This window comes from Polistes dominula, unplaced genomic scaffold, assembly GCF_049000335.1.
Source record: "Polistes dominula isolate Pdom_NZ unplaced genomic scaffold, Pdom_raw_medaka contig_73, whole genome shotgun sequence".
Classification (NCBI taxonomy): domain Eukaryota; kingdom Metazoa; phylum Arthropoda; class Insecta; order Hymenoptera; family Vespidae; genus Polistes; species Polistes dominula.
This window is the reverse complement of record NW_028300951.1, coordinates 6823727-6835966: the sequence shown is the minus strand read 5'-3', so window position 1 is coordinate 6835966 and position 12240 is coordinate 6823727. Positions and strand designations below refer to the sequence as shown.

The 12240-nt window shown below is 27.5% G+C and overlaps 1 protein-coding gene across 1 annotated transcript in view; it reads right to left on the bottom strand.

Annotated features, from left to right (window-relative positions):
• The window catches only part of wb (wing blister), a 124860-nt gene that overhangs the window by 86712 nt on the left and 25908 nt on the right, over positions 1 to 12240 (bottom strand). Inside the window, exon 3 of the mRNA XM_015326063.2 lies at positions 567 to 809. Coding sequence (XP_015181549.1) covers positions 567 to 809 — 243 coding nt within the window. The remainder of the gene's footprint in view (positions 1 to 566; positions 810 to 12240) is intronic.

Below are 12240 nucleotides of genomic sequence, written 5' to 3'. Positions count from 1 at the left end.
TTATTGTAATTAAATGCTAATTAGAGTCCTTTGATTTATATTTTCCATTTGATATTTGGATGTGAATTATTTTCATTTGCTAATGGATATAAGTATTTATGTGTGTCTGTATCTGTGTGTGTGTGTGTGTGTGTGATGATTAGGAAATTGAACCAAAAAAGAAACAACAACAATTCAGAATTTTAATCCGATCTTAAAAAATGTGATTTTCATTGAAAAATTTCACACATGCACACACACATTGAGTATAATAATGTAATAAATAAAATTATGAGAAAAATTTAATATAAATTCGTATATAATTCGTGATATTTATATATTTTGGTCTGAATGTAAAATTTACGTTTAATAATTTTAAATAAATTTTGTTAATTATAAATAAAATTAGATTAGATTATTGACGCGTGTATTTAGAGATTTAAAAATTAGGTGATTGATTATGAGATCGATCGATATAATATAATATTTTAGAATAATTTTTTTTTTATTTAAGGAAATTGATGAGCGTTGAATGAAAGAAAACAAAAAAAAATTGAATGATTTTTCGATGATGATTAAAAACGTACTTCACCGTTTTCCATAGGCGTAGACCTGGAGTAAATGCTCGTACAAATGACTTCATCGTCGCTTATGTAAACCGGCTTACCAGGCACAGGTGGTGCCGAATATCTCGTCCAACATTCCTCGTCACTCGGTGCATAATACTGCCAGGGTTCAAAGTTCACGTTGTCTATCGATCTCTCGAGTATCCAAGCTGCTGGTCTTGGCGAATTCGCAGCTTTCACGATCACGTATTCAATTTGATAAACCTGCAACAAATATCGATTAGACAAATTTCAATAATCATTTTCCCATAAAGAAAAAATTAGATAATTTTTTATCTTCAATTTTATTTCAATCAATTAATAATTAACGATTAATAATTCAATATTATTAATTATTAATAATCATTTATTTTATATATTATAGAAACCATTAATATCCATCCTATTTCATTCGTGTTGAAATGAAAAAAAAAATGAAAAAAAGATTTCCAATAATAATACAAATGTAATATAAAATAGATGAGTTAAAAAAAATAACGTAAGAAAATTTGCTGATACAGGTTGAAGCAGAAAAAGATGGAATATGATCGAAGACAAAATTCACTCTTAAGATCCTTGATAGTCTTTTTTTGTTTGTTTGTTAAAAGTTTAATCTTTGTTTGTTAGATTTTGTCATTGTCCTAGTAGTATTAGTAGTAGTAGTAGTAGTTTGTTGTCGTAGTTGTCACACCAGAATTGTGAGAGAGAAAGAGAGAGACCAAGTAGACGCCCACTTTCGGACCATAAAGACAGATCGCATGTTCGCGATACCAAGAGAACCCGGCTACGTTTCCTTCTAAGGACTTCGTCCGGAACGTCTCGTTGCGAGTCCCGAGGAAGCCAACTTCAATTATCCGGACTCCCTTTCGCTTACGTACCCACGTTTACTCGCGTATTTGTATCGATTCGATATTTATCTTTTGCAACTTTCCACACATACAAATATATATACTTGTACACGTATAGTATATTTTTTATTTTTTTTGGGCTAGTATTTCATACACCCCTGCAAAAATATCTTTTTTATTGTTATTATTATTTATTTCTTTTTACTTACTTTATTTCTTCATTCTTCTTTATTTTTTTTTTTCTACGTAAGGAATGAATAGGATTTTACATATATGATTGCTTGTTAGAGAATAAATCATATTCTTATTGTTAATATTTATTTATCGACGCGTCTATTTATTTTAATATTTTATTCATATTTTTGTAAGGCTTGGTTTTTATATTACATTCTGTGTATTTATGTGTGAATATATTAGAATACTTCGGGTGTTTCAATTTTTTTTTGTACAAATTGAAAAATAACCGAGACATCCTATACGTACGTAAAGTATAATTATTTTTTGAAAAATTGAAATAGAATTTTTGTAATAATTACATGATATGAATAAAAAAATAATTAAATACACATTTATTAAATATAAATTGAAAAAAGAAAAAATTATATTTCACGAAGTTAACGTATGAACTAACGTGAACGTCAACATAGATCATTCTGATGTATAATTTATTCTAAATATTATTACACGTTTCATCGCATAAATCTAATATATCTTTTCACGAGTAAGTTAATCACAGCAAGACTCGAAAGAGAGAGAGAAAGAGAGAGAGAGAGAGATGATATTCTCGAGAAAGTTTAGAAACATACCATCTGTTTCTATCACTTAACAGTTGCGTTCTCTCAAAAAAAGATCAAATATTTATCTCAAGGTTATTCCGTATGTTTTTTAACTTATCTTGTAAAACAAACTATTCCTGTGATACGTAAGGAGATAATAAAGGTCAAGTTCTTCCAAAAAAATTCTACCTTTTATATAAACTTTTTTTTGTCCATTTTCCGTAAATTCGTAATTTTATAATATGAACAATTTTCATCAAAAAATTTCACAATTATTTTCTATCATTGTGATTAACACAAAATTTATCGTTTTAAATTTAAAGACGAGTTTTTTTTCTTATCAAAACTGGCATACTTCGAAAGAAATAATCAGCCCTTTTTTTCCTTCTTGTTTTTCTCTCTCTCTTTCTTTATGTGTAAGTATAGATATGTATGTACATATGTGTGTGTGTGTGTGTATGTCGTACATTCTTAGGAGAAGTATAGTTAGTCTCGTCAGGAATCGACCTAGAAGAAGGCTCCCACGATCGAGAGAGGCGACTCTTAGTCGCCTTCAACTCGTGCAGCCTTGTAAGGGCGCGTCCAGTATTAGCATCGTATGACAGAAATGGCTTTATAGTCGAGTATTAAACGATCGATCGTTCGATTTATCGATTAACAACAACAACCATCAAAATAAAACAAAAAAGATATCTATAATTCTTCTCTTATTTCATTCAAAGTTTTAATCAATTTATTCAATTATGTCAAATAATTATTATACAAAAGTTTCTAATCCATATTTTGTATTATGTTCATCTATGTGTTTAATATTTTATTTATTTCGTTATTCACAAATTTAATAAAATAATTATTATACAAACAACAACAACAACAAAATCGTAATCGTCATATTTTAATACGGAATTTAATTCATTTTTATTTTATCTGGTTAATTAATTTTTATTTATAAACTTTGAATATATTTGTTTAATGAAATGAATTGTTAATTAAATTGGTTTAAATTACGATGAATAATTACAAGTAATGAGAAGAAATGGCATTAGATTTAATTAAAATTCTAATGACACGACTAATTGCAGTTGTATTAAAGAGTTAGAAGAATCGTATAAGTATCAAGAGAAGTAGTTCTTTACGTAAACCGTCTGGCAACACTTTCCAGCCCTGAGAAACGAGTCCCTGAGATTCAACAGGGACACTTGGAGAACCTTAACGGCTTCAGGAACCGGCCGGCCGGTAAATTTTCTTGCCGCTTTCTACCTTCTCCACACACGCACCCCATTTACGGATCTTACCAGATACCGTGCAATGCCAATTTATTAGTACTGCCCTTTTCTCTTTAAGCAAGTTCTTAAGGGTATTTTGGATTACCGTCCTTTAAAGGGATGATCCTTTATTTCATTTTATTATCTTCATTCTTTTCTTTTTAACAAATTATTTTCATATCAAAAAATTATGACTTAATCGTTCGTGGTTGAAACGTTTAAATGAAACTTTTCCAATATATTTTTTCTTTTTTTTTATCTTTAATTTTTATCACAAAAATAATTCCTCAGATTACCATTTACACGTGTATATGAAATTTATAGTCGGATAAAAAAAAATGAGATTATAAAAGATGATTATTCGATTCGTAACAATATTTCTTTTCATCGTCAACGAAATTCATCATACCTCATTCGTTCTCCCTACTTGAAGCATAATCGGATTAAATCCTCACGAGGAGAGTTATCCTAAATCCATTTTCGTTTCCATCTATGGAACAGGATTGTCAACTCTTCAGGATTAATAATCGGATGACTAACGTTTCTCCAATGATATTCTACAAAGAAATATCGTGACAATAACTAATCGTGGTTAAAAAAATTAAATCACGTTTTAAATGAAATCGTGAAAATTGGCGATGAGGAGTTTCGTTATTGACGTAGAGGTGAAAATAAATTCACTTCGAAATTGCGACGATTGAAAATAAATTGCTTTTCGGTTTGATATATAAAAAACACACACACAAAGAAAAAAAAATCAATCGTGGCATTTGGCCAACGCTAAAATTAATCCCATATTTCTTCCTTCTCATCTTTTCTCTCATCCCTGCGAAATAAAAAAAAAAATAGAAAAATTCGTTAGAAAAAGAATTGAAAAATATTGCAAATGAAAAAAAACATATGTTAATAGAAATTACACTTCGGAAAGAAAAGAAAAATATAAAAATTTGTTAAAAAAATAATTGAAATCAGTTGTAAATGAAGAAATATAAAATAAAATAAATAAAAAATTGATAGGGAAGGGGGGGGGATTTGGTTGTTTTGTATAGTCGAAAGATGAAAGTAATATAATAGTATATAATAGTTAGTAGAATCTTCGTCATCCAACATGAAGATGAAAATCGAAAAGGTTCAAGTTGTGTTTAGTGAAAGACACCGCGCCGTCTGCCTCAGAGGATTCCAAATCCTGGTTTTCTGCCAACACTCGATTTCTTGGCTCGTGTATCCTCTCTCTTTCTCATTTTCATCTCTCGGTTTTGCAAAGTGTTCACTCTCATCTCGGAAAGTCGTTCGTGCACGCGTGCCATAACGCGTCTTAAACTGGGAGACTCGTTTGATAAGTGTAACCGAGTTAAATTAGCTTGGCCGTTCACGAGGAAGTAACCAACCAAAGACGCGATTTATTATTTACATACACACCACTCATACATTCTGACTTTTACCGGAAGTGCACGAGCTTGACGAAAAAAAGAAAAGTCCTTCTCAAGTCACCAAAAAAAAAAGATTATGTAAAATTATGATCAATTTTATATACCGTTTTCGTTGGATTTTAACTTAACTATAGAAAGATGAATAATTGTTTATATTATATATTTAAATATACCGAGTGTCTCATACGATATAGATAGTTTATTTTGAAAATGGGTAAAAGTCCATTTTACGTGTTGTTATTTTAAATTGGACAAATTATGTACATTTTTTAAGAAATTCAATACTAACTAATTATAAATAAAAAGTTTATATTAAATTAAGCATAAATTACATAATATCTCTTTTTGTTTTCAATAAATTTACACCATTTTTAAAATAAACGGTTCATATTATTATATCGTAAAATTATAATATTATTAATTATATTTATTGATAGTTTTAAAAATGGTAAGATAACAATTTGAAGGAATATAATTGAAGGATTAAAATGTACCCCACATCTGTCGTATAAGAGGACATATTATGTTATACAATTTCATATGAATATTTTTGTTTTCTTTTGTATTCTCTAGTTGATTTTGATCGAAAAGAATTTTTTTTTGTAGGGAATAAGTTTTGTCAGAGTTACAGGAGAAGTAGGATGCCTGAAGGCATCTAGGAACTAAGGAGCACGCTCGTTACAAAGAGAATCGCCTTCATTACTCGAGAAAGTCCGAAGAAACGTATTATCGTAGGTACTGGGTGGTCCAGGAACGTCCATTTTACGAGCTCGAATGAATTTCTCCTGGGGAGTCCTCATACGTGACTCAATCCTTCAGGAATCCCTTTTTCTAGGTCAACTTTTCAAACAATCATTGATTTTCTTTTCCTTTTTTTACGATATTAATAAAATATAATCACCATAATTTTTCATTCGTTCAATCATGTGATCACTCATGTTGAAATATTATTTATAATTATGTTATAAATTATATTCTTCATTTTATATCAAAATTTATATCAACATCGTAATATAATTTCAATGCTTTAAGAAATATTTAATAATTATTCTTATTAATTTCAACGATTTATTTGTGTGAATATTTTTTTTTCTATTAGAAATTAGTTAAATTAATAAATTAAATTAGTTAAATTTTCGAATTTAACGAAATATTGTTTCGAATATTCAAAGATCTTTCCGTTGTATTTGTTGAAGGAGAGAAATTTTTTAAAGTGAGGGTAATTTTTATTGTTTTTTTTTTCTTTTTTAAGGGAAATCGGATTCGCAAACGTTTGTTCAGAGAGAGTTCGGTGTTCGGTATATACTCGAAGGAGTCGGAAAGTATGCAGGTATCGTGTAGAAGGTGCACGCGGGTAAATACCTAAGGCAATATACCTGCGGTGCAGCATAAGGTCTTGCTTGCCTCTCCATAAACGGTCGAGTACCTACTGCGTTTATTCTTTCTCAGCTTCAGCATCGACTTCTTCTTCTTCTTCCTCCTCTATTCCCTTCTCATATTTTTTTCTCTCTCTCTCTCTCTCTTTCTCGACCACGCTTCTCGCCATTCCCAACACTTGAAACTTTAATCCTTTCTCGAAATATTTTCATTCATCCCTAAATTCGTCGTCCCTTTTAAAATAATTCATTCTTCGAAGAAATATCTTTGTTATTTTTGTTTTTTGATTTATTAAAGTGAAATTACTTATCTTTTAATTGTTTATCATATATTTCGTAATATTAATTATTAATGTTTTCCTTTTATGATTGTGCAAGTTATTTCTATATGTGATTTATTTCCCTTTATTTTTTGATAAGAGATCGAGTAGAAAGATTGTAAAATAACGAGTATGAATAATTTGTAAAGATATCTGTAAACTTTTATAATACTTTTTATAAATTTGATAGATTATTTATTAATCATTTTTATTAATTTATTATTATTACTGTATTTATTTTTTAAATTCAAATACTTTGGAGTTTGAATATTAGATAGTATTCGATATTACAAGTTTTTTAAGCTTTCTTTTTAATATTTGTACTTAGATAAAAAAAAATAATGTTTTCTAAATCGTTTAGAAATGTACAGTCAATATATATAATAAATTAAATATAATAAAATAAAATATTAGGATGAACCAAAAGCTCGCACATATATTATATTATTTCAGATAGTGTAAATTTTTAAAGTCAATACAATTACTTTATATGTAAATGAAATATTAATTTACAAATTCACGAACATTTGGTTCATCCTAATATATAAACTATTTATATAAATTACATATATTATATATGTAATTTAAATCCAAATGTTAATTAAAATATTAATGATATTTAAACAAATTTTGATATATAAAATACTTTTAAAAAAGAAATAACGAAATGGAATAAAATAAAATCACCCTCTCCCAAAAAAAATAAGAAGAATGATAAGTAAAGTAAAGTAAGAATGGGGAGTAAAACAGACGATAGGTTGATGGCATGCGGTAGAAGGAAAAGGGTAAAAAGATGGCGGCACAGCATCGTGTCGATGATGGTGCTTGTTTCTAACATCGAGCTCTGTAATTATCGCCATCGGCCGTGGGAATTGAATTACGAGGTAAATTCGTGACGCCATGTTCTCTTGCTCTGGCCCTTCCTTGCACATTTCTATACACACACACATAAATATATATATATATATATATATATATATATATATATATATATATATATAAAGAAATAAGACGATGGTAGAGAATGAGAGAGAGAGAGAGAGAGAGAGAGAGAAAGAAAGTGCAGGAGAACTTCAGGTGATTTCGTCTCGATCATTCCTCTCTTTCTTTTCTTTTCTTTCTTTCTTTATTTCTTTCAAACGATCTTCGTGTTTTAAATTCTTTGCGGTCTTTCTCTCTGAGCAAACGATAAAAGCCGACGAATTCACGATCTCTCTTTTATATATATATATATGAATGTTTGTATGTATGTATAAATGTGTGTTGAGATTAATGACTTTGTTCGAAGATGGAAACGAAATTATGTTTTTCTTATTTTAAAATCCGTCGAATTTTGTTAGATATACTATATTTCAATATATTGTTCATATTATATTTTATAATAATATTATATTATTTTAATATAGATAATAATTGTGTACTAGTGATATTACTGTACAGAGATGGATAGAAAATGTATTAATAACTCAATCGATTTTTATTACGATTATAAAATCGTAAATTAAATTACCAAAAAAATTCTCAATGATTCTAAAATATTTTTTAAAAATATATAAATAATTTGATTAATGATCTAACACATTTTTAACTGATATTTTACTTTCATACCAATTTGTAGTTTTAATTTTGATCGAGATTTTAAAACCATAAATCAGGTTACCAAAAAACATTCTAAATCATTGTAAAGTATTAAAAAATAAATATAAATAATTCGAATAACGATCTAACACATTTTTAACCAACACTTTACTTTGATACCAAATTGTAGTTCTAATTTTGATCGAGATTTTAAAACCATAAATCAGGTTACCAAAAAACATTCTAAATCATTATAAAATAAAAAAAATATAAATACACATTTTTGACTAACACTTTACTTTGATACTATATTTAACATAATTTAAATTGATATTTTAATAATATAATAAATGCATGTATACGTAAGTTTATTGTATTGGTAAAAATGTTTAATATACACAGGTTGGTAAAGATGCTCCCTATCGTGATACTCGTCCCACGATCATAAAATCCCGATAAAAGAGAAGCACCATAGTCCCTCGCCTTTCGACCTATCACCCTTTAGCTTTGCAACGACGCATGAGCAAGTTTCGAGTGAAAAGAAGGAACAAGTCGAGAAAGGGCGATCTTCCAACCCTACTACGTGCCCATTATTTTCGTGACTCTTGGTCTTTTTCCTTCCTACCTTCCTTTCTTCCTTCCTTCATCACTAACGTGGATTTTAACCGAAGATGAATAACACTGATGATTCATTCTAATCTCCAGTTAAAATTATTTCAATAAAAATAATTTTTTTCCCCCTTTAAAAAAAAGAATCATTTCATTCGCATATTTTTCATTAATGTAATCAATAAATCTATTTTAATGATAAATAATTTCTTTTAATAATATCATTCATCTATGGCATGTTAAATTTATATTTAAAAATGTAATAATTTATTTTGGGGTTAGTGGGTAATTAGATTTAAGTTTAACTATTTGAATACTAATATTATATATTAAAATATTTTTATTATTAATATATCGGAGTCAACATAATGTACTATTATTTTATAAATGTTAATATATATAATAATTTAATAATTATATAATAACATAGTATTATTATATGACAATTATAAAAATCTATAAAAAAAAAGTGTATTAATATTAAAATATATGAAAGAAGTTCTATTTATAAAAATAGTCTTATTAATTTTAATTGATTATTATCATAGACTATATATAAATAATATTAATCCTATACCGACAAAATAAATATGATGCCATAAATGTGATTCCAAGTACGGTGTTAGAGACAAAACGTTAAGAGGAAATAAGAGAAAGATTAATGTACAATTATAACCAAAAAGGGGTTGAATAAATTCACTGAAGAGTAAAGGAAAAAAAATACAAGAAAATAAAAAGAAAAGAGAAGAGAAAGTTGAAGTTGGAAGCAGTTTATCCGTGTAATACTCTTTCCAAGCTAAAAGCCACTCCTTTTCCCTGTACAAAAGGGGTCGCGTTGAGGCCATGGTAATCACTGTACGTGTTTGTTAATCATTTGTATGTGTCTACCTAGCCCTATTCTCTCTCTCTCTGAAATCTCTTGTTGGTGGAACCTTTCTTATTTCATTTTTATTTCTTTTTTCTTTTTTTTTTAAGGGACGAACAAATTCATTTATTTCGTTGCTCGTTTTTTTTTGCGTGGGAGAAAAGGAACATCTTTCCTTTTTATTTTTTTTTAAATTTATTTTATTTTTTGGTTATTATTTTTTCTTTTTCTGAATACTTAGTCATCGGGGCTGGTGGATGACTCGTTTTCTCGTGCTTATCGGTAGCACTAAAACTCTAGTAGTTTATATTTAAAATTAGCGATGAACCACCACCCGTCATCACTTTTTTGCTAATCTCTTTTTTTCTTGTCTGATTTGTTTCTTTTATTTTTTCTTCCCCCTTTTTTCTTTTTACTTTTTTTCGGAGTTCGCGAATAACACACAGCCTGTTAGCACACGTTTCGAGAATCTTTTACGTAATATCTCAATCTCGTATATAATTTTCTTTAATTTTTCTTTTTTTTCTTTTCTTAATACGAAGTATTTTTCGTAAATATATTCAACGAAAGATCTAAAATAAAATCCTATCTGGTATGTGTTCTTGTTTTTTGTGTAATTTCTTTTATAAAATCGTATTATATTCAAAAAATTATATATCATATGAATATTTGTATATTATTATAATAAGGTTAAGGTTAAAGTTTTCATTGTTTCATAAACCAATATTTACGTTGCTTAGAAATGCAATACATGTTTTTTCTTTTTCTTTTCTTTTAACGTTTGAAACAAGTAAAAGATAAAGAGAGAGAAAGAGTAAGAGAAAGAGATAAAAGATCAACGAAATATGGCGGTTCATTGATCTAAAAAAAAAAAAAAGAAAAAGAGTAATACAAGCGGATCTGAACGGTCATAAAATTAATAAGCGCAATGAACGTTAACGAGACTCATAAATATGTTCACTCTGCGCCCTGCTTATCCGCCGATTAGCATAATCATTCGCGATATCCATACTCTACGATTGAAAAATTTCTCGACGTGTATCGCACCACCCACCAGACATCTCTCTTCTTTCTTTCTTTCTTTCTTTCTTTCTTTTTTTCTTTCTCTTTCTCGTAGAATGATTTATATTGCTCTGTATCACAATGCACGACGATAAATCCTTGTCAACGAGTTTGAAACAAACGAGATGATAGATCAACAAGTAAAAAATAATAAAATATAAAAATAAACTCTGTTTTTTTTTTCAACTTGTCCCATCGCTCTATAATAATAATAATAAAAATAAAAATAATAATAATAATCGATTAAAAAAATATAATTAAGTAAGAAACATTATGTTCTCTTGATGAATATACATATAATTCAAAATGAAATTATGTTTAATGTAATATTATTTATTTGAGCAATGTAACATTTATTTTCTCAACGCCATATATTTTAAATACGTTTTATTTGTTTCAGTACGTTTTATGCAATTATTATTATCATTCGTATTAGTTTTCTATTAGAATTATTAGAAGTATTTTGATACATTTCGATTTTAATTGTATTTGTAATATTAAAATGGTCAATATTAATATTTAATTTAAAATTTAAATAAAATATATTATATTACACACACGTATGCATACATATTTATATACATAAACCAATAAATATATCGAACAACCCACATAATATTTAAGATCTCAAGCAAGTTATTCGATCAATATAAAATTTATCTAACAATTTTGGTAATTGTATAAATAATCGTTGATTATTCATGAAAATAATGTTTTAACACGAGTTGTAACAAATTTTTAATTCAATTATGTTGGCGTTTTTCTTCTTTTTTTGGTAAAAATAAAATAATATTGTTTTAATAGAATCATTAGAAATAAATGAAATATATTATATATACATACATATATAGTTTAGTGTAATGATAGGGTAAAATATTATACATAAGGGATTAGGTTTGCAATCAGGGACCAATTAGAGAGAAAAGAAATCTAAGGTTATATTCTCGTCCTCTAATTACACGTCGAGAATTCGCCTATCTTAACATGTTCATTATTAAAGGGTGTACCTGTTTCTTCGTGTATATCTTTATCCTCTTATTAACGTATCAATTACCTTAGGCGATTTAACATAAGCGTAGGTGTACCAAGATTCATATTTTAACGAGATGTACTTTTACATGAGATTTTTTTTTTCTACAAAAATTATTTCTTATACATAATACAACCGTAAAGTAATGTTAATCTTGTTTAACAATTATTTATACACGTCGTAATATGTCATGAATAATTTATTTTTTTATTTCTTTTTTTTTTTGTTATATAGAAAAAAAGAAAGGAAAATAATTAACGGTGGGAAGATTTTTGAAATTTAACATAAGCGTAGGTGTACTGAGATTTGTTCCCATGACATTTAAAAATGAAATATTTTTGTTTGTATTTAGTTTTTTTTTTTTTGAAGCTACTGTGGAATTAAAAAATGTGACGCATATTTTTTATTTTATGTGGTCATTCTTTATACAAGTTGTATAATAAATTTTTTAATATTTACTTGTTTTTTTTTCATATTTGAAATTGTTTAGAAATATA